Below are 18390 nucleotides of genomic sequence, written 5' to 3'. Positions count from 1 at the left end.
GTTAGTTAGTTAGTTAGTTAGTTAGTTAGTTAGTTAGTTAGTTAGTTAGTTAGTTAGTTAGTTAGTTAGTTAGCTAGTTAGTTAGTTAGTTAATAAGTTAGTTAGTTAGTTAGTTGGTTAGTTTATTAGTTAGTTAGTTAGTTAGTTAGTTAGTTAGTTAGTTAGTTAGTTAGTTAGTTAGTTAGTTAGTTAGTTAGTTAGTTAGTTAGTTAGTTAGTTAGTTAGTTAGTTAGTTAGTTAGTTAGTTAGTTAGTTAGTTAGTTAGTTAGTTAGTTAGTTAGTTAGTACACTCAGACGGTGCCTCAGGTGGGAATCCACAACCTTTGGTCTTTAAAACATTGGGCCTGTTGTCTAGTCCTTTATCAACAACCATTAACCTACCAGATGCCGGATTTTCTCTTAATATCTGAGTCAAAAAGGATCTATTCTGCCGAAGAAATTTGATCGCTAGTTAGTAATTTCCTCGCATTTGCCAATATTAGACCCAAATGTCGTGAAAACTACATTATTCCGGATATAGCAGATTACGTCCATAAAACTGAGTTACTGTACATACTTAAGTAACTACAAGAAAGTTTTCGACCAATATTTCTCATCAAGAGTTCCGATAATTTCCTATCTTTTATTCTTCGAATGTTTGATTAAATCATTTAATTGCGAACTACTGCCAATCTAACATAACAAAAGCAAATATGTTCATAACTCCTAAAATGGTAGTTAAGTATTGAATCTTATATGTGTCCCACTGTTAAATCAAAGTGTATAATACTTAAGTCTTTAATAGTTCTATAGACTAGACTAAATTTTAAATCATAAATCACACTGCTTCTTTTTTTATTGTTTGTTATTGACGCAATAAAGCAATTCTTGTTGCTATTGCTAAATATTGTTGTTGCCATTATTGTGTTATTTTTTACACCACTATATTATGAAGGGCACTATATGTTTGTGTAGCTGTTTGTTACCCCACAGCTATTTGGAACAGCATCAGTTTTAAGCCACCATGTGAATGTAGTGGAATACAGGGACAAACTTTGATAAAACTGAAAATTAAAGGTTATAAATTCCAGTTAAGAGCAGGGTACCTTAAAATCTGTCTTGACCTGTTTAAAAATAATATTTCTTATATAATTTCATTCGATTGTTTTGTTCTATAAATAAGAACATTTGTTGTGATAATAAAAGTTTATTTCGATAAGTATAAAAGTCATAAATTAAATTAAAAAAAGGAATTAAATAAAATACTTTATTTACAATTGATTGTTGTTTAGGTCACTTATTTTATTTGTTTTATTTTCTTATAGCTGTTTTAAACTTCTTATTTGAGTATGATTTTAAAACGTTGAACAAACTATTGATTAAAAGTCTGGACTAATGTTAGTAACACTCAAATATTATGTGTATAATATAGCTATGTATACAAGGTTGTCAGAACTTACAATGCAGATCTGACAATGTACTGACAATAGAAAATTGTTAGCAATAGGTCAGACAGTTGTAAGAAAACTCTACAATTTCATTGTCAAACAATAAATGTATTTGCTAACAAAAAATACCAGTTTACACTGATGTCATATTGTTGTATGAAAAAAGTTGACAGATCTTTTTTTATATGCATGTTCTTATGGTATATCGTTTTGCCAAAAGAAAAGAATTTTCTGAAAGTTCCATAGACAGATGTATAACATTCACATATTTAACAATTATTGTCAGACAATTATCTGGCAATGATAATGTAATATGTTTACAAGTTTGTTAAATGTCTGACAATATTAATGTTTTACATTATACTGTCAATATTATGTCTTACAACGTTGGAAGACTAAAGTTATAAATATACACAGTTGTTAAACACTATCTAAATATTTTTCTGCCAACGTTGTAAGATCTGACAACCGTGTATACATTGCTTAAGATTAAATAAATACAGATTAAATACTGCCCATACAAAATGGACAATACAAACATACAACATAAAATGTATTTGTCACATTCATTTAATTTCTAATATGTATGTATGTCTAGTTTAATACATATAAATATAATATTCACATAAATTCTCCAAATATTAAGGAATGTTCCAAAAAATACTGCCATACCAGTCATGACAACCAACAAAACGTTTCTATTTGCTTCATATAAAAAGTGTCGAAAAAGAATGATTGATGAAACAATTCAAGCTGAGCAGTAGTACAAAAAACCCATTTATTCCTTCCTTTCAATGGCCAGTAAAAAGTTTATTATTTTGTTTATTTCATGTATTGTTGTTGTTTTTTTATTTTCAATTTATCTAAAAATAATTTCAAAATCTTTATGGAAGTAAATCAAAATAAAATTCTGTCATTATGCAGTATTTTTATTATACTGGACAAGAAACAAATTTTGTTTTTGTTTTTTATTTTTTCTTTTTCAACACAGATAATATGCCTTGACAGGGCATATTATGTGTTTTGTGTATGTTTATCGCTTCAAAATGTGCAATATTTATTGCACTATAAAAATTTAAAAATATAAAAATAAAATTGTCATTTTATATGACTAAATGTAATTCGCTAAAGTAAAAGGTGTTGTATTAGAAACAAATATAAATTACTTGCTTGAGGACTAAGGCTAATACTGAAACATTAAGAACTATTTCGTTGTTTACACGGTTGTTAGATCTTACAACTTTGGCAGGAAAATGTTCACAAAATGTCGAAAGCTACGTATTAACGGTTGTTAGATCTTACAATCTTGGCAGAAAAATGTTCACAAAATATCCAAGAATCGTGTTGCAAAACGCTAGAAATCTGGCAATAAGGGTTTTAAGTTTTTATTAATTTTTCATAGTATAGTTTTAGGCTTCAATATAAAAAATGTTTAAGATATACACTGACGATCACTTGAATAAGGAAACATTTTATCAAGTTTGAACGAATATATCTTGTAACAAAATGTATGACATTTGTTTAATATTTAAAACTGTTGATAAACTACTCGATTGGCAGAACATACAGTGTTGCCAGATCTAGCAAAGTACTGAAAAAGAAAAATTGTAATGGGTAAATTGTCAGTTATCTATCAATAGCAACATTATATATATAAACGGTTGTTAGATGCCTGACAATATTATTATTTTACAATGTAATGACAGGAATGTCGAGAGTTTCAACGTGAGCACCTGCCTTGACGGCCTTATCTCACGGTGGTCTTTTTCATCTACTGGGTAGACTTGAGAACGGTCTACCATCGCCTACGGATGGCCAGTGCGGGCAACTGGCCCCCGGGGGACACTGTACTGACAATACATTTTTTCTAACAACGTCGCAAGACGAAAATAGTACGATCACATGGTGCAGAAAATGTGATAGAAAATTAAACTGCCACTTAATAGCAAAAAAAACAGAAAACAGAAATGAAATAAAAACATATAGTTAATTATTTAAAAGGTTCTTCGTAAAGTTTTTTTTATTATTTTTACTTACTGAAATACCGAACGAGGGCAAATAACGGACAGACAGAAAACCTATGCTACTCCTCCTCCAGATGAATGTTATTTAACGACTTGATAGTCCAGATCACAAATAAGGAGAGCTTCTAAGTTCATAAGGTAAGTGATTGGGGTGACATTATCATGAGTGTGTAGGGGTCGTTAGGGACAACTAAAATGATCAAGTTGCTACGGTAGTAGGTTTAGGCCTCTGGTAGGAAAGTTTCGTATTGGCATCTCCATCCACCAATATGATTCTTGATTAGTAAAGGAATAATAATTTAGGTAAATATTTTTTTTGTCGATTTTGGGATTACTCCGTATCCCCTTAAAAAAATCAAGGGATGGGAGATTTATTTGGCTGGTCCAAAGGGATAAAACGCCACCAACAATTTCAGTCCAATGTTCTCTAAAGTTTAATGTGAGTCGTCGTCAACTTCATTGCACAAAAGGCAAGTGTCATCATCTAAAACATGTAATCTAGCCAAAGTGTGTGGACTGAAGGAATGGCCTGAGAGTATCCTGTTCAACTGTCTTATCTGAATAGCATTCATCCCCAAGGAATTATGGTTGAACCAAGGTTTCCCAAGGTGACTTAGGAATATTTTTTCGAATTCCGGACCTTTCGCACGACTTAGATCGATATATTCTCTCTCACACTCATCGTGTAGTCTCCTTTCGATCTCACTTATTGCTTCGGTTTTAGACCATTTTGTCTTAGAACTAAGATAAGACCTCATGCTCTCTTTTTATGCATTCAATCTTATTAATTTCATATTTCCATTTAAGGGTGTGTTTTCCAGTGCACTAGTGATAATAATATGCTCTATTTCTAATTATATCTCATAATGTCTATGCGTTACATAAACAAGAGAATAAATGTGCATCTTAGTACTGGGATTATTATCATTACTAAAGGTTGTCATAAAAAACTAAGCGATAAATATTTATTTGTAACTCAAGTGAACTAATCGAATAGTTTTTATGACCAAACACATGCACCAAAATAAGATTTTAAAATATGTTCAAATATTTTTGAATATTCTGCCAGGGGAAATACTAAATATATGTATAATTTTTTTTTTCTAAATATGTAATAGCAATTTATGAAACTTATGTATAATAAACCGGTACAGAATCATTGGCATGAATTCCTCTTCCTATACTTGTAGCAGTAGTAGCCAGGAACCCACAACCACAGCTTAGCTCTCTTCTCCCGGCTCGCTTTCTTCAATTCTAAATCCCCATCAAGATACTCTTCATCATTGGCTGGATTATTATCCTTGTTGACGTAAGAAAATGTTTCGTCACCAGTATCGGTAGTAACATCTTCGGCTAATTCGGCACTTCTTTCTTTATCGATAGCCCCAAATTCATCACAGGCAATTTTATGATCACTATTATTATCTTCAGCATCATTGTCATCATCGGCATTTTCATTATTAGTATTAATACACACTTTTGCACAGGCTATAGTAGAAGACACATCGTCTATGTTGGATTCAGTTGTGTTATTAATAGCATTAGTTTCATCAACGATAGATCCAGATTAATTTTTAATCCCTTCATTAGAATAATTATTGGTGGCATATTTAACTTCGGTGATGATATTACTAAGTTGTTTATCTAATGCATCTTTCTCATCAACTATAGTCACGGCTGTTATGGAATCTAAGTCAGAATTGGCAATTTATCAGAAATTGTCATGAAATCGTCTTGATTTTGCCTACTTTCGAAAGTAAACAAAACCCATATTCAAATCAGCTGTTTTCTTTTTTTACATTTTTAGTTTAGTTTAATTTTCAGAAGTTGACGTATTATACATTTTTTTAAAATAATTTATACAAAAAATTGAAATGGTTGAGGCAGTAGTTGCATTTTTATTTATGGGGGAAGAAAGTGGTCAACGAATTAATCGGAAAATTTTAGGTGATCACAGCAATCCATTGGAACTGACAGAATCTGTGTAAGTAGAGATTTTGATTTGGCCGGGAAGTAGTTTTAACACTTTAGTGGTTTGCAGATTCATTGAACAATACCGCCTGAATAAAGAAGCGTTCGTAATGGTGTTGGACATTGTAAAATAACATTTGTTACCATCAACCATTTCCTGCGTGATTCAACTGGCTGCAACATTGCGATTTTTAGCAGAAGGTTCTTACCAAAGGTCAGTTGGAAACGATTCCACCATAAGTCTAGGCAGAAGTACTGTATCAGTTGTATTAAGTCGTATACTGAAAGTTTTCCACCCATTAACATACTTATTCGGCGGACCAGCGCCTTTTAGAGAAACCCTCAATTCCTTCCAAAGAGAATCCACTAAAACTTTATCGCGTTTTGTGAAACCTTTTGCTATATCTGGGTTCTTCTCCATGAACTCTAAAATTAATGCATTCTGTGTTGCATTTCTATGTTTGCCCCTATTTGTGCCAAAAATAATTGACAAACATTACACAAACTAACAAAACAAAAAACAAAAGAAAACTGCAAATCTGTAAGCAGTCAGCTGATCGGATTATTTCTGACAAAAAACGATAACATTAGATTCTATGACATCAAATTCTGATTACAATTCTGGTTCGAATATGAATATTGGTCGGTTTCAAATCTGATTCCGAGAGCAATCAGATTCCATAACAGCCATGAATATCATGAAAGCAGAAGCACCCATGTATGTCTTGTCACCATCATAAAATCCTCCATAGTGAGGACTTGCCGGGGAAATGTAAGCAGGAACATTAGACAAGCCACTAACTGAATCGGTTTCTTCAGTGTCTTGAATTGTTAAAATAAATCTGTATTTGTAATAAGATTCATTATTCTCGCCTTCTGCTTCTTTGCTAATTTCAGTTCTCCTCTGCATTAGTAATTGGATTACTTTCTCGTATTTGACATTTGATCTGTGCCACTGAATCTTTATGTCCATTTCAAACATACCGCACTGATAATAGCAATAATCCAATTGCTTCATATAGTTGCTCAACTCTATAATTCTTTCGTCAATATCGCTTACAGAATTGTATAAATTTATAAGTCCACTTATCCCTTCTCTTGATCTCTCTATTTTCTTTTCAATCTCCCAAAATTTGTTCTCATGTGAAAGAGATGCAAATTTTGGGCATTCTTCCAATTCATGTTCACCACGATAACAACACGTGCATAGATTAAAAGTTACCTTCTTAAACACTTCTGTATTTTGTTTATTCTCTTCTACCTCCTTCTTTTCATCGCAACGATATTCATTATGCTCTCTTGGAGCTCTTTTTAACTCACGTGGAGTTTTTTCCTGGTTTCTTGAACCCTGTTCTGGCATTGATGCCATTTCCAGCTCTAGTGGAGCTTTCATTATCTCTTTTTTTATAGAGATTTTTTGCTTTTCTGACTCTCGTGGAGTCATCTTTAACTCTAGTGGAGTTTTTACTGGTTCTCTTGGAACCTCCTTTGGCGCCTTGTCCTTCTTTGGAGCATCTTCTAGCTCTATTGAAGCTTCTCTCGGTTCTCTTGGAACCTCTTTGACATTGAAGCCTGTTTTAGCTCTCTTGGAACTTTTTGCTCTTTTTGAGCATTTCAGGCTCTCTTAGAGCTCTTTTCAACTTATCTCTCATCGTATCTTCAATGGATATATCATGTTTCTAGGTCTTCTTCTATTGTTGTCGACATATTGTATACTTTTTTATATACTTTTTATTTATTTTTTAATATACTTTTCATATATATTAAATTTATAATTAGCTGTTGCTAATTTAATCTCTGTCGAAGCCGAGATTCACGCTTTTTTCACGAACAGTGAACCTGGCCACGGCACTGATCCGGTTCGAAGGACCAAATGTAAAAAATGTATTAAGTAAAAATACAAAATTTACCGCTGAATGTTACAAGACCGCGAGTGGTTGTAAAGCACTCTTGCGAATCTTGAATAACACTAAATTTATTTTTAAAACTAAAAACTTAAGAACTATTAAAAAAAAACTTAAAACTAACTAAGATAAGACCTCATGCACTCTTTTTATGCATTCAATCTTATCAATTTCATATTCCCATTTTTTCAAGTGCGCTGGTGATAAGAATATGCTCTATTTCTAATTATATCTCATAATGTCTATGCGCTACATAAACAAGAGTATTAATGTGCATCTTAATACTAGCATTCTTATCATTACTAAAGGTTGTCATAAAAAACTAAGCGATAAATATTTATTTGTAACTCAAGTGAACTAATCGAATAGTTTTTATGACCAAACACATGCACCAAAATAAGATTTTAAACTATGTTCAAATATGTTTGAACATTCTGCCAGGGGAAATATTAAATATATGTATGTATAATTATTTTTTCTAAATATATAATAGCAATTTATGAATACTTAAGTATAAAAACCGGTACAGAATCATTGGCATGAATTCCTCTTCCTATACTTGTAGCAGTAGTAGCCAGGAACCCACAACCATAGCTTAGCTCTCTTCTCCCGGCTCGCTTTCTTCAATTCTAAATGTCCATCAAGATACTCTTCTTCATTGGCTGGATTATTATCCTTGTTGTACGAAATAACTTTTCGCTTTGAATGTTTGTAAGACACTCACTTTATTTATAAAATCAAAAACTTAATAACTAAGAACAAAAATCTTAAAACTAAACTAAATATATGTTTTAAACACATGTGCGAGAAATAAGGGTTGTTTTACACATGTGTAAAATCCCAACGCACATGCGTATGTCTTATCATAACAAATTTATTATCTATACATGTGATAAGACCGTAAGTGTGAACTGATTTGGGTTTCTTATATATTTTACCCATGCACACATTATTTTTATTATAAGATAATATTATACTGAAATTTAAAACTAAATACTTAAGAATAAGGAAAATACAAACATTATTAATACAAATGTTGGTATTTTTGTTTTTATTACAAACATATTTTCCTAATAAAGAGTTTATTTTATCTAAAATACACATGAAGTATACATACTTATGTATGTATAAGTGTGTATGTTCAATTAGTTTGAACATTCTGCCGGGCGCTATAAGACACCGGAGGAGAAAAGTCTAATTTAACAACTGCATTTTTATTACAACATTTATACTTAATGTAAACAAAGATGAGAACTATGATGCTTATTAGAATTATAATAAATGAGGCATGTCCAGGTGCAGTGTGAAAATTTAGTTCTCTTAACTCAATATTCTTGGCCTTCATTATCTCGACATCCTTCTGAAGTTTTTCTATATACTTCGTGTTGTTTATAATTGTGACATCAAAAGGCTTCACCAACTAACTGTTTATTTTCTTATAATCCAGTTCCCATGATGACGATTGAATCGTTGTTTTCTTTTCGGAAGTAAATTGTTTCGATGCAGTTAATGTTATACCTTCGTATGCAGCTGTACAACCGTATGGTAACTGTAATATTCCCTTTAGTGGTAATGTAATCCAACTTCGATTACTTAGTCCGCAATCAACAGTGAGAATTAAGTTATCAAATACTGTAAATATCCAGTGATTCTCTGAAGATAGTTGTTTCCAGACACTCTTCCTTGGGACAGCTTTAAAAGAGCAATCAGCATGTCGGGATTGTTTTAATGCAGACACTTCACACGCACGTTCAATAGCTGGCTTCCAAGGCATATTTCCTAAACAGTTGTACTGCCCTTGAAGATTCTTCTCACATTTGTTAAGTTGAGATTGAGACATTAAATAGTACATGTTCGTTGCAAAATTGTATACAATAAAATCATCTTGTACTATTGCCATAACAGCGGTTACTTCGTTATCTACAGGAAGCATTATTATCTCGTACACCTCAGAACTATGAGTTTGTATTAGAGGTATTTCCACTTGAACAACATGTCGCGAATCAATTATCGTACCCTTTGCTTTCAGTTCATGATAAACCTCCTTTAGTTCAGTTCCAGTTGCCTTTCCGGGAAGCATAAGATTATTGGGCAATATTTTTTCGATATCCATTAATTCCTTTTGAAGTTGTGAGGGTGTCAATAAATCTGTATTTATATGACCGTGGTTGACATCTATCAGCAAATTGATTATAGACGATTGTATGTTGAAACATTCGTCAATCATTAGATTCAATTGTGTTGTCATGACATTAAAGAATACTGTCAACCTATGCGTAATTAATTCTTTATTCACTTCTTCACAAAAGAGTTTTAGTTGACTATGCATTTGCTTAAAACTCTTTTTTACGTCCTCTGTCGTTTTCTTTAGAATATTTATTGTTGAATCGACTATGGAAGTTTGTTCTTTCATCAACTTATTCAGGTCTTGCTGATTGCTGAAGATACTCCGCATATTTCTTTCCATCTCTTCGCGATCTTCTGCATCCATCATACCAAACAGAATGTTGTAAATAGATCCAACAAATTCAAAAGGAGATCTTTTAATTCGCTGTTTGTTAATGAGCAGTTCATTGTTTTGAGTGAGAATATTGTATCTCCTCTCCATTGCAGTCATCACCATCTCGCAGGATTCCTTGTATATCTCCAATTTTGGGCATTCATCCTTTACTTTCTTTATTATTATTCCGATTTTGGTGATTTCTTCATAATGCAGTGACAAGTTATAGTACACCACAAGATTCCATTTTGAATTAATGGAGTTTATTTGACCAACTTTATCCAGATAAATCGCTGTATGTGGAGATAGCTCTTTGATTGATACTGCATCTTTTCCACTTATCGGCTGACTTTTAACTGGATTTATCAACACCATTAAGACTAATAAAAGTCTTATCCAGCATACCTCTTCCTTCTTAGTTTTTTCTGCTTTCATGAAGCAGTTTTTTTACTGGTGGTAACTTTTCTTTCTGTTCATATGTAGACATTAAAGGACATAATTTATTTATTGGTCGTTTCAAAATGTTATTTTGGAGTTTTAATGAAACAACTCGTACTTTTCCATCTTTACCGCTATGAGCTTCTATAACTTTTGCCAGCGACCAACTAGCTGGATGAGTATTATCGTCTTTGACTATAACGACTGCACCTTCTTTTAAGTTTTCTTCAGAAAATTTCCATTTATTGCGTTGTTGAAGAGTAGTAAGGTATTCATCTCTCCATCTGTTCCAAAAGTCTTTCCTTATTTTTTTGGATTAACTTCCATCTATTCAGTGAGCTTATATTACATTCCTCAATGTGTTCCGGGCAATCATTTAATGGTCTTCCAATAAGAAAATGTGCAGGAGTCAATACATCAATACGATCTACCTCATCATCGCGTAACTCAACCAGAGGTCTGGAGTTTAATACTGCTTCAATTTGAGCAAGCAACGTACTCATTTCTTCATAGGTTAGTTTTGTTTCCCCTATTGTTCGTTTTAAGTGAAACTTTACTGACTTGACTCCAGCTTCCCAAATTCCTCCAAAGTGAGGAGCTGCCGGGGGAATAAAATGCCAACGAATTTTTTGTGATGCTAGTATTGGTATTACTGTTTTATTATTTAGAACTGCAGATTTAAAATCCTTGTCAAGTTTTCTATTTGCACCAATGAAATTAGTTCCATTGTCAGAATAAATGTCAGAACTAACACCTCTTCTTGAAAAAAATCGTTTTAACGCAGCCAGAAACGCATCTGAAGTTAGGTCGCTTACTGCTTCAAGATGAATAGCCTTAGTGGTCATACACACAAATACAGCTATATAACCTTTATATGACCTTTGTCCTCTGCCTTTAGAATATTTCATCTGAATAGGGCCAGCATAGTCTATACCGACATGTTTGAATGGAGCTGAGATAGTAACTCTTGCTTCAGGAAGATTCCCCATCAGTTGTTTAGATTTCTCCTGACTGTATCGAATGCAAGTTGGACAGCTTCTTATAAATTTCTTAATGATATTTTTCATATCAATAATCCAATAATTTCGCCTTAGAGTGGCTTCAACTATGCGATTTCCACCATGCAACGTTTGAATATGCACCTTGAATATGCACTATTGCTGATGCTAAGGATGATTTCATCAATATGACTGGATGTTGTTGATTATATGGTAAATTCGAATTTTGTAGTATACCACCCACACGCAGTAAACAATCATTGTCTATGAAAGGAAATAAATTCGCTATTTTGGAGCATTTATTAACTACTCCATTTCTCTTAAGATCTGATATCTCACTATTGAATTCATTTTCTTGGTGATATCTTACTATAATTTTGTCTGCTGCTTTTAATTCGCCTACAGATAAGTGTTGAGATTCATGGGGCTTCTTTTTCAGCTTATTGATGAATCTTAAGATGTATGCCACCACTCTTTGAAGTCTTGTATAATTTGAATACTTGTTGATCACCTCCATTAGCAAGGTAGAACTCCTTATCCTTGTGACTGCAGTGACCACTATTTCAGAATTTTCTGCTTTGCAAGGCCAATACTCTGATGATTTATTCAACCATTGAGGGCCATTCCACCATAAAGAATGTGCTTTAAATTGTGAAGCACAAATACCGCGTGATGCAATATCTGCTGGATTATCTTTACTGCTTACGTGATTCCATATCGCATTAGGTATAATGTTGTTTATTTCTGCTACCCGATTTCGGACGAATTTATCTTTGTTTGTTTTATTTTTGACCCATGCTAAAGTTATTGTTGAATCACTCCAAGCATATATCGTATGTTGGCCTTTAACAATGTTAGATACCTTTTGTAGTAGTTTTGCTAATAGATGTGCAGCACAAAGTTCCAATTTCGGCAAAGTCTTCCTATTTTTTATTGGATTTACTTTTGTTTTGGCGGTAAGAAGCGTCACCGAGTTTTCTTTTTTTATATATATTACAGCTGCATATGCTTTTTCCGATGCATCCGCAAAACCATGCAGCTCAAATCTAGACTTAGTTGTTAACTGCACCCATCTTGGCACACGAATTTCTTGTAGAGAGGATATATTATTTTTGAACACTTGCCATTCATTATTTAGCTCATCGGGTATGACTTCGTCCCATTTATTCTGCAGCAACCACAATTTTTGTATAAACAGTTTTGCAAGAACTGTAACTGGTGACAACCACCCTAAAGGATCAATAATCTTAGCCACTTCTGATAAAACATGTCTTTTTGTAATTTTATCGTTGTTTGAAAAGTTGATACCAAATTTAAAGTTGTCCAAAACTGGATCCCACTGCAATCCCAATGTTTTTATTGACTCATCATCTTTTATTTGAATCATTATGGAACTGCATACGTCTTCAGTTATTTGCTTTTCATTTGACAGCCATTTTCTCAATTTAAAACCATAACTTGCAAGATGATTTAAAACACTATGCTGAATATATTTACATTGCTTAATAGTGTCGGCTCCTGTTATGAGATCATCCATGTAAAAATCTTCTTTAATAATATTTTTAATCTCCGGAATTGGACAGGTATCAGCAATATAAAATAACGCCCTCACTGCAAGAAATGGAGCTGAGGCTGTTCCGTACGTAATTGTTGTTAACTTATACTCCTTTATCAGCTCGTTATTATTTTTTCGCCATAATATGTGTTGATATTTTTGATCTTCTTCTGCAACTCTCACTTGTCTATACATCTTTTCAACATCCGCCATCATTACATATCTCCATAGCCGCCATTTTAAAATAATATCAAATATGTCTTTTTGCAGCCTTGGTCCCGTATACATCACATCATTGAGACTTTTACCATTTGTTGTTTTTGCTGATGCATCGAATACCACCCTTAATTTTGTGGTTAAGCTGTTTTCTCTGATTACAGCTTGATGAGGAAGATAATATTTTCCACTGTTGTTTGTTGTTAATTTCATGTGACCCAATCTTTCATATTCTTCCATAAACTGTATATATTGTTCATTCAATTTAGGATTTGAATAAAATTTTTTCTCCATAGAGAGCAGTCTAGCTACTGCCTGCTTTTTTGACTCACCAAGTTCGTTATTATCTTTTTTAATCGGTAGATTTACCACAATCCGATTGGAGTCATCAATTTTGGTTGATGTTTTGAATAGTTCCTGGCAAAACTCATCTTCTTCATGGTTATTGAATTCTAATGATGTTTCTTCTATTTCCCAAAAGCGTTCTAGGTTGGTGGTGGACTTTTTCAGGTTTTGTCTTTTTATTAATAACACCTGAGAGTATCCATCCAAATATTGTTGATTGCGCCAACACGCCCCTTTTTTATGAACGCCTTCTTTAATGATATGTGGAATTATATCGCCAATATCTATCCTATCTGATTCATTAAAGGAAGGATCTGCAAGAATAAAGTTCTTCCATTCCTCGATGTCATTTTCAAATGATTGACTTGGTTGAGCTCCTGTTAAACGAGGCAGTATTAATGCTTCCGTTTCCACCAAGTTGTTGCTTAAGAATCTTGGCCTTAATACTAGTTTTGTTTTTGCGCTTGAGACTCCAACTACTGCACCTCCGAGACCATGGATTTCCGTTTTGCATCTGGTTTTTGGTAGACGTAAAAGTTGAGATGCCTCTTCTGACAATGTTGTTATTTGTGAACCTTGATCAATTAGCGCCCTCAACATCAACTGTTCCCCATTTGCCGCTTGTACTTTAACTTGTGCTGTTGCCAGAAGTACTGATGTTGTAGTAGATCCTTTTGTGGTCATTGATGATGTTTGGGATTTGTCTTTATTTTCTTCGATAAGATGAAGAATTTTATGATGACCTTTTCCACAATGACAGCATTTTATTTTGCTAGAGCACCACTTGTTACTTTTATGTTCAATGCAGGTGAAGCACCATCTGTTGTTATAAGCTAATTTTCGTCTCTCAGCCGTAGACAAAGCCAAAAACTTCCTGCATTCCGGTGTGGAGTGGTTGTTTAGGTTGCAGTGAAGGCATGATTTTTGTATTGAGTGAAATGAGTTTGATGATTTGCTCATTTCACTTGTTTTTCTTTTGAAATTATTTTGTAACTTTCCTTTCGAAACTGCTTCCAAGGCTTGAACCTCTTGTTCCAGAAAATCCATCACATCCTCTAGACTTTGAATTTCTTTGGATTTTTTTATATTTTGCTCGTAACGCCGCAGTCCATTTTTATCTAATTTCCTGATAATGATGCGGGCTATAAAAGGTTCGGCATCCTCTAATTTTAGATTCATCCCCTTAAGAATGTAAATGCAACTGTTTGTTGTATCCAACAGTTGTTTAAGGCTAGCCGAAGATTCACTATCCACTATTGGTTGATCCAGCAATATATCAACCTGGTTAGTGAACAGCAATCTTCTATTTTCGTACCTTTGCTTAAGGATCTCCAGCGCAGCTTCATAATTATTGGAAGTAATATTTAAATGCTGAATCAACTTTTTTGCCTCGCCTTTAAGTGAGGTCGTCAGCCTGTACATTTTTTCTACGTCGGAAAGCTGATGGCAATCATGCACTAAACTTTTAAATAAGTCGTAGAATGATGCCCAGTCGTTTATATTCCCTTCAAATTCGGGTATTTTTATTTTTGAGAGGTTCGCAGAACTGGAAAAATCAATGTTACTTGCTGATTTGGGAGTGCTTTCTGCATCTCCTTTTTTATTATTAATTATTATTAAAGCTTTATAATAATAATCCTCGGTTTCTGTCAATAATTCATCTATGTTCATTGCTTCGGGAACTTTTTCAAATTTATTCAACATGCGCTGATATCTACTTTCTAACTGCTTTTGCTTTATTGGTAGACTGGTTATAGATAGTGTTTCTATATTTGTGATCAGCTCATCACATAATTCTTTGAGTGAATTTGCCATCTTAGAAAACTCTTCGTTAATTGTGTGCTTCTGCGCATATTCTGTCACATAAGGTACTTCCATTATTTTTGTGTCCTTATTTATTGACGATATTTCAGTCGCTTTTTCAGTTCTACTCTCTTCGTTTATGATGATTTCATCTATTTCTTTGATGATTGTTGTGATGTAGTCAAAATATCCTTGTGTGAAGTAATCTTCGGACTTATTTCCATATTTTGATAACATTTCATTATTGGCTCTAAATTCATCTTTGAACTTTAAAACACGTTTTTTAAAATCATTTAATTTTGGTAGACGAATTGGTCGATCGTCCAATTTTGTATGTATACATACAATTTCGTCCCCAATAACCTTTTGACGTTCCAAAATTTTAGGAATAGCTGCCATGATGATTGTGTTTCCTTTCATATTTTTTTTTTCTTAAACTTATCTTTGTTAAAGCCAAGATAAACGCTTATTTTAATTTGTATTTATTTTTTCTCAAAAATAAATTTGTTAATAAAAACCTAATTTTATTTTATTTTCTGGTTCAATTTTTTGTCGAAGGACCATGTACGAAATAACTTTTCGCTTTGAATGTTTGTAAGACACTCACTTTATTTATAAAACCAAAAACTTAATAACTAAGAACAAAAATCTTAAAACTAAACTAAATATATGTTTTAAACACATGTGCGAGAAATAAGGGTTGTTTTACACATGTGTAAAATCCCAACGCACATGCGTATGTCTTATCATAACAAATTTATTATCTATACATGTGATAAGACCGTAAGTGTGAACTGATTTGGGTTTCTTATATATTTTACCCATGCACACATTATTTTTATTATAAGATAATATTATACTGAAATTTAAAACTAAATACTTAAGAATAAGGAAAATACAAACATTATTAATACAAATGTTTTGTTTTTATTACAAACATATTTTCCTAATAAAGAGTTTATTTTATGTAAAACACACATGAAGTATACATACTTATGTATGTATAAGTGTGTATGTTCAATTAGTTTGAACACTTTTTGACGTAAGAGAATGTTTCGTCACCAGTATCGGTAGTAACATCTTCGGCTAATTCATTATCATCACTTCCTTCCATATCGATAGCCCAAAGTTCATCACAGGCCATTTTATCATCGTCATTATTACAGTCAGCATCATTGTCATCATCGGTATTTTTATTATTGGTATTAATACACACATTTGCACTGGCTTTAGTAGAAGACACATCGCATATATTGGCTTCAGTCGTGTTATCAATAGCATTAGTTTCATCAACGATAGATCCATTTTCATTTTTAATCCCTTCATCAGAATAATTATTGGCGGCATATTTAGCTTCAGTGTTGATATTACTGAGTTGTTTATCTAATGCATCTTTTTCTTCAACTATAGTATCATTGTAAGTAGAAGCACCCAAGTATGTGTTGTCCCCATTATAAAATCTTCCATAGTGAGCACTTGCCGGGGAAATGTAAACAGGAACATTAGACAAACCACTAACTGAATCGGTTTCTTCAGAGTGTTGAATTGTTAAAATAAATTTGTATTTGTAAAAAAGATTCATTATTCTCGTCTTCTGCTTCTTTTATTATTTCAGCTCTCCTCTGCTTTAGTAATTGGAGTACTTCTTCGTATTTGACATTTGATCTGTGCCACTGAATCATTATGTCCATTTCGAACCGCACTGAGAATAGCAATATTTCAATTGCTTCATATAGTTGCTCAACTCTATAATTCTTTCGTCAATATCGCTTACAGAATTATACAAATTTATAACTCCGCTTATCCCTTCTCTTGATCGTTCCATTTTTTTTCAATCTTCCAAAAATTTGTTCTTATGTGAAAGAGACGCAAATTTTGGGCTTTCTTGAAATTCATGTTCACCACGACAGCAACACGTGCATAGATTAAATGTTACCTTCTTAAACACTTCTGTGTTTTGTGTATACTCTTCAATTTGTTGTTTAGGATCAGTATCTTCCTCATACAGATAATCGTCTTTCACGGCAACCACCGTTTGTTCATCATCATATTTATTTTCCGTTACCTCCTTCTTTTCATCGCAACGGTCTTCATTATGCTCTCTTGGAGCTCTTTTTAACTCAAGTGGAGTTTTTCCTGGTTTCTTGAACCCTGTTCTGGCATTGATGCCATTTCCAGCTCTCGTGGAGCTTTCACAATCTTTACCTTCATAGTAGCACTTCTCTCGTTCCCATTCTTTCTCGTCATTCTTATCAATTTGACTATAGGCACTGGTGATGATAGCATGGCTGATAGTTCCTTCATTGACATCTCTTCCGGTATATTAAAGACTATTCCCGTTTTCGTCGAAAGGTGGGCAAAGATTCTTGGGGTGTAACCTGCACTCTCCAATTGTTTACTATTCACAAAATTATTTGCCGCCGATCTCGATCTGAACGTCACCTTACATCTACTATAACCTCACTTTCGTCTACCTCTTCATCTGGAATTGTACTGTCGCTTTGTTTTCGCTTTCTTAAAAAGCTTCAAGCTCCACCGGTGCATGAGATATAAAAAAACAAGCCAAATTTTGGAATAAGTATAGATCCGTGGCTCCGAAAATTCCATTTATGAGAATTGTTTTATTGAAATATCAACGAAAAATTTTTGTAATAGGTGATACATAATCATCAATATGCTGTAAGGCTGTGGAAAGTTGAGATTTAACAAAGAGGATTTCAAAATAATTATTTAATAAAAATATTATTTATGATAAAAATATTACTCATTTAGATTACAGATATCACTTAGAGCAATAGGATTATATTTAAATTATATAAATATTTTACATTTAAATCATCGAAAGGATAACTATCTGAATTAATGTGTACCTATTTTAATATTTTATAAATCAGAAGTCTTTCTTTGACATTTGGTTATTTAAGAATACCTCATTTTCTTATATTAATAGAGGTCTTGTTGCTTTAAAGGTCTGAATAAGAGTGGAGCGAATATTGCTTAGTAACGGTTTCTTGTTCAGCAACTTTTATAGATCAACTATGACTTCCAATATTTTAAATAATTGCAAAAAATTTAATTAAATATTAATAAAATTTGGGAACAATATTCAATATAACTGAAGAAAATACACCAGCAGTCGGGCGCGACAGTCCGGAACTACCTATTTAACTTTCCATTTAGGGTTAGAATGTGTTTGGACTACAAGAAAG

The 18390-nt window shown here is 32.9% G+C and overlaps 2 protein-coding genes across 2 annotated transcripts; both read right to left on the bottom strand.

The window, feature by feature from the left end:
- Positions 1–8746: 8746 nt before the first annotated feature.
- LOC124420501 lies at positions 8747–9655 on the bottom strand. Its single transcript, XM_046953469.1, has one exon. It carries the CDS (start codon positions 9653–9655, stop codon positions 8747–8749), a length of 909 nt encoding a protein of 302 aa, XP_046809425.1.
- Positions 9656–11365: 1710 nt separating this feature from the next.
- On the bottom strand, positions 11366–15580 carry LOC124420500. The gene has a single exon (XM_046953468.1). The coding sequence runs from the start codon at positions 15578–15580 to the stop codon at positions 11366–11368; it is 4215 nt and encodes a 1404-aa protein (XP_046809424.1).
- Between the last annotated feature and the right edge of the window lie 2810 nt (positions 15581–18390).

Source organism: Lucilia cuprina, chromosome 6 (assembly GCF_022045245.1).
Source record: "Lucilia cuprina isolate Lc7/37 chromosome 6, ASM2204524v1, whole genome shotgun sequence".
Taxonomy (NCBI): Eukaryota; Metazoa; Arthropoda; class Insecta; order Diptera; family Calliphoridae; genus Lucilia; species Lucilia cuprina.
The sequence above is the reverse complement of the archived record's forward strand: the minus strand, read 5'-3'. Positions and strand labels throughout refer to the sequence as shown.

Bases quoted from the DNA above. Each gene is read 5' to 3' on its own strand.
- LOC124420501 (XM_046953469.1), bottom strand. From the start codon at position 9,655: ATGCATAGTCAACTAAAACTCTTTTGTGAAGAAGTGAATAAAGAATTA.
- LOC124420500 (XM_046953468.1), bottom strand. From the start codon at position 15,580: ATGGCAGCTATTCCTAAAATTTTGGAACGTCAAAAGGTTATTGGGGAC.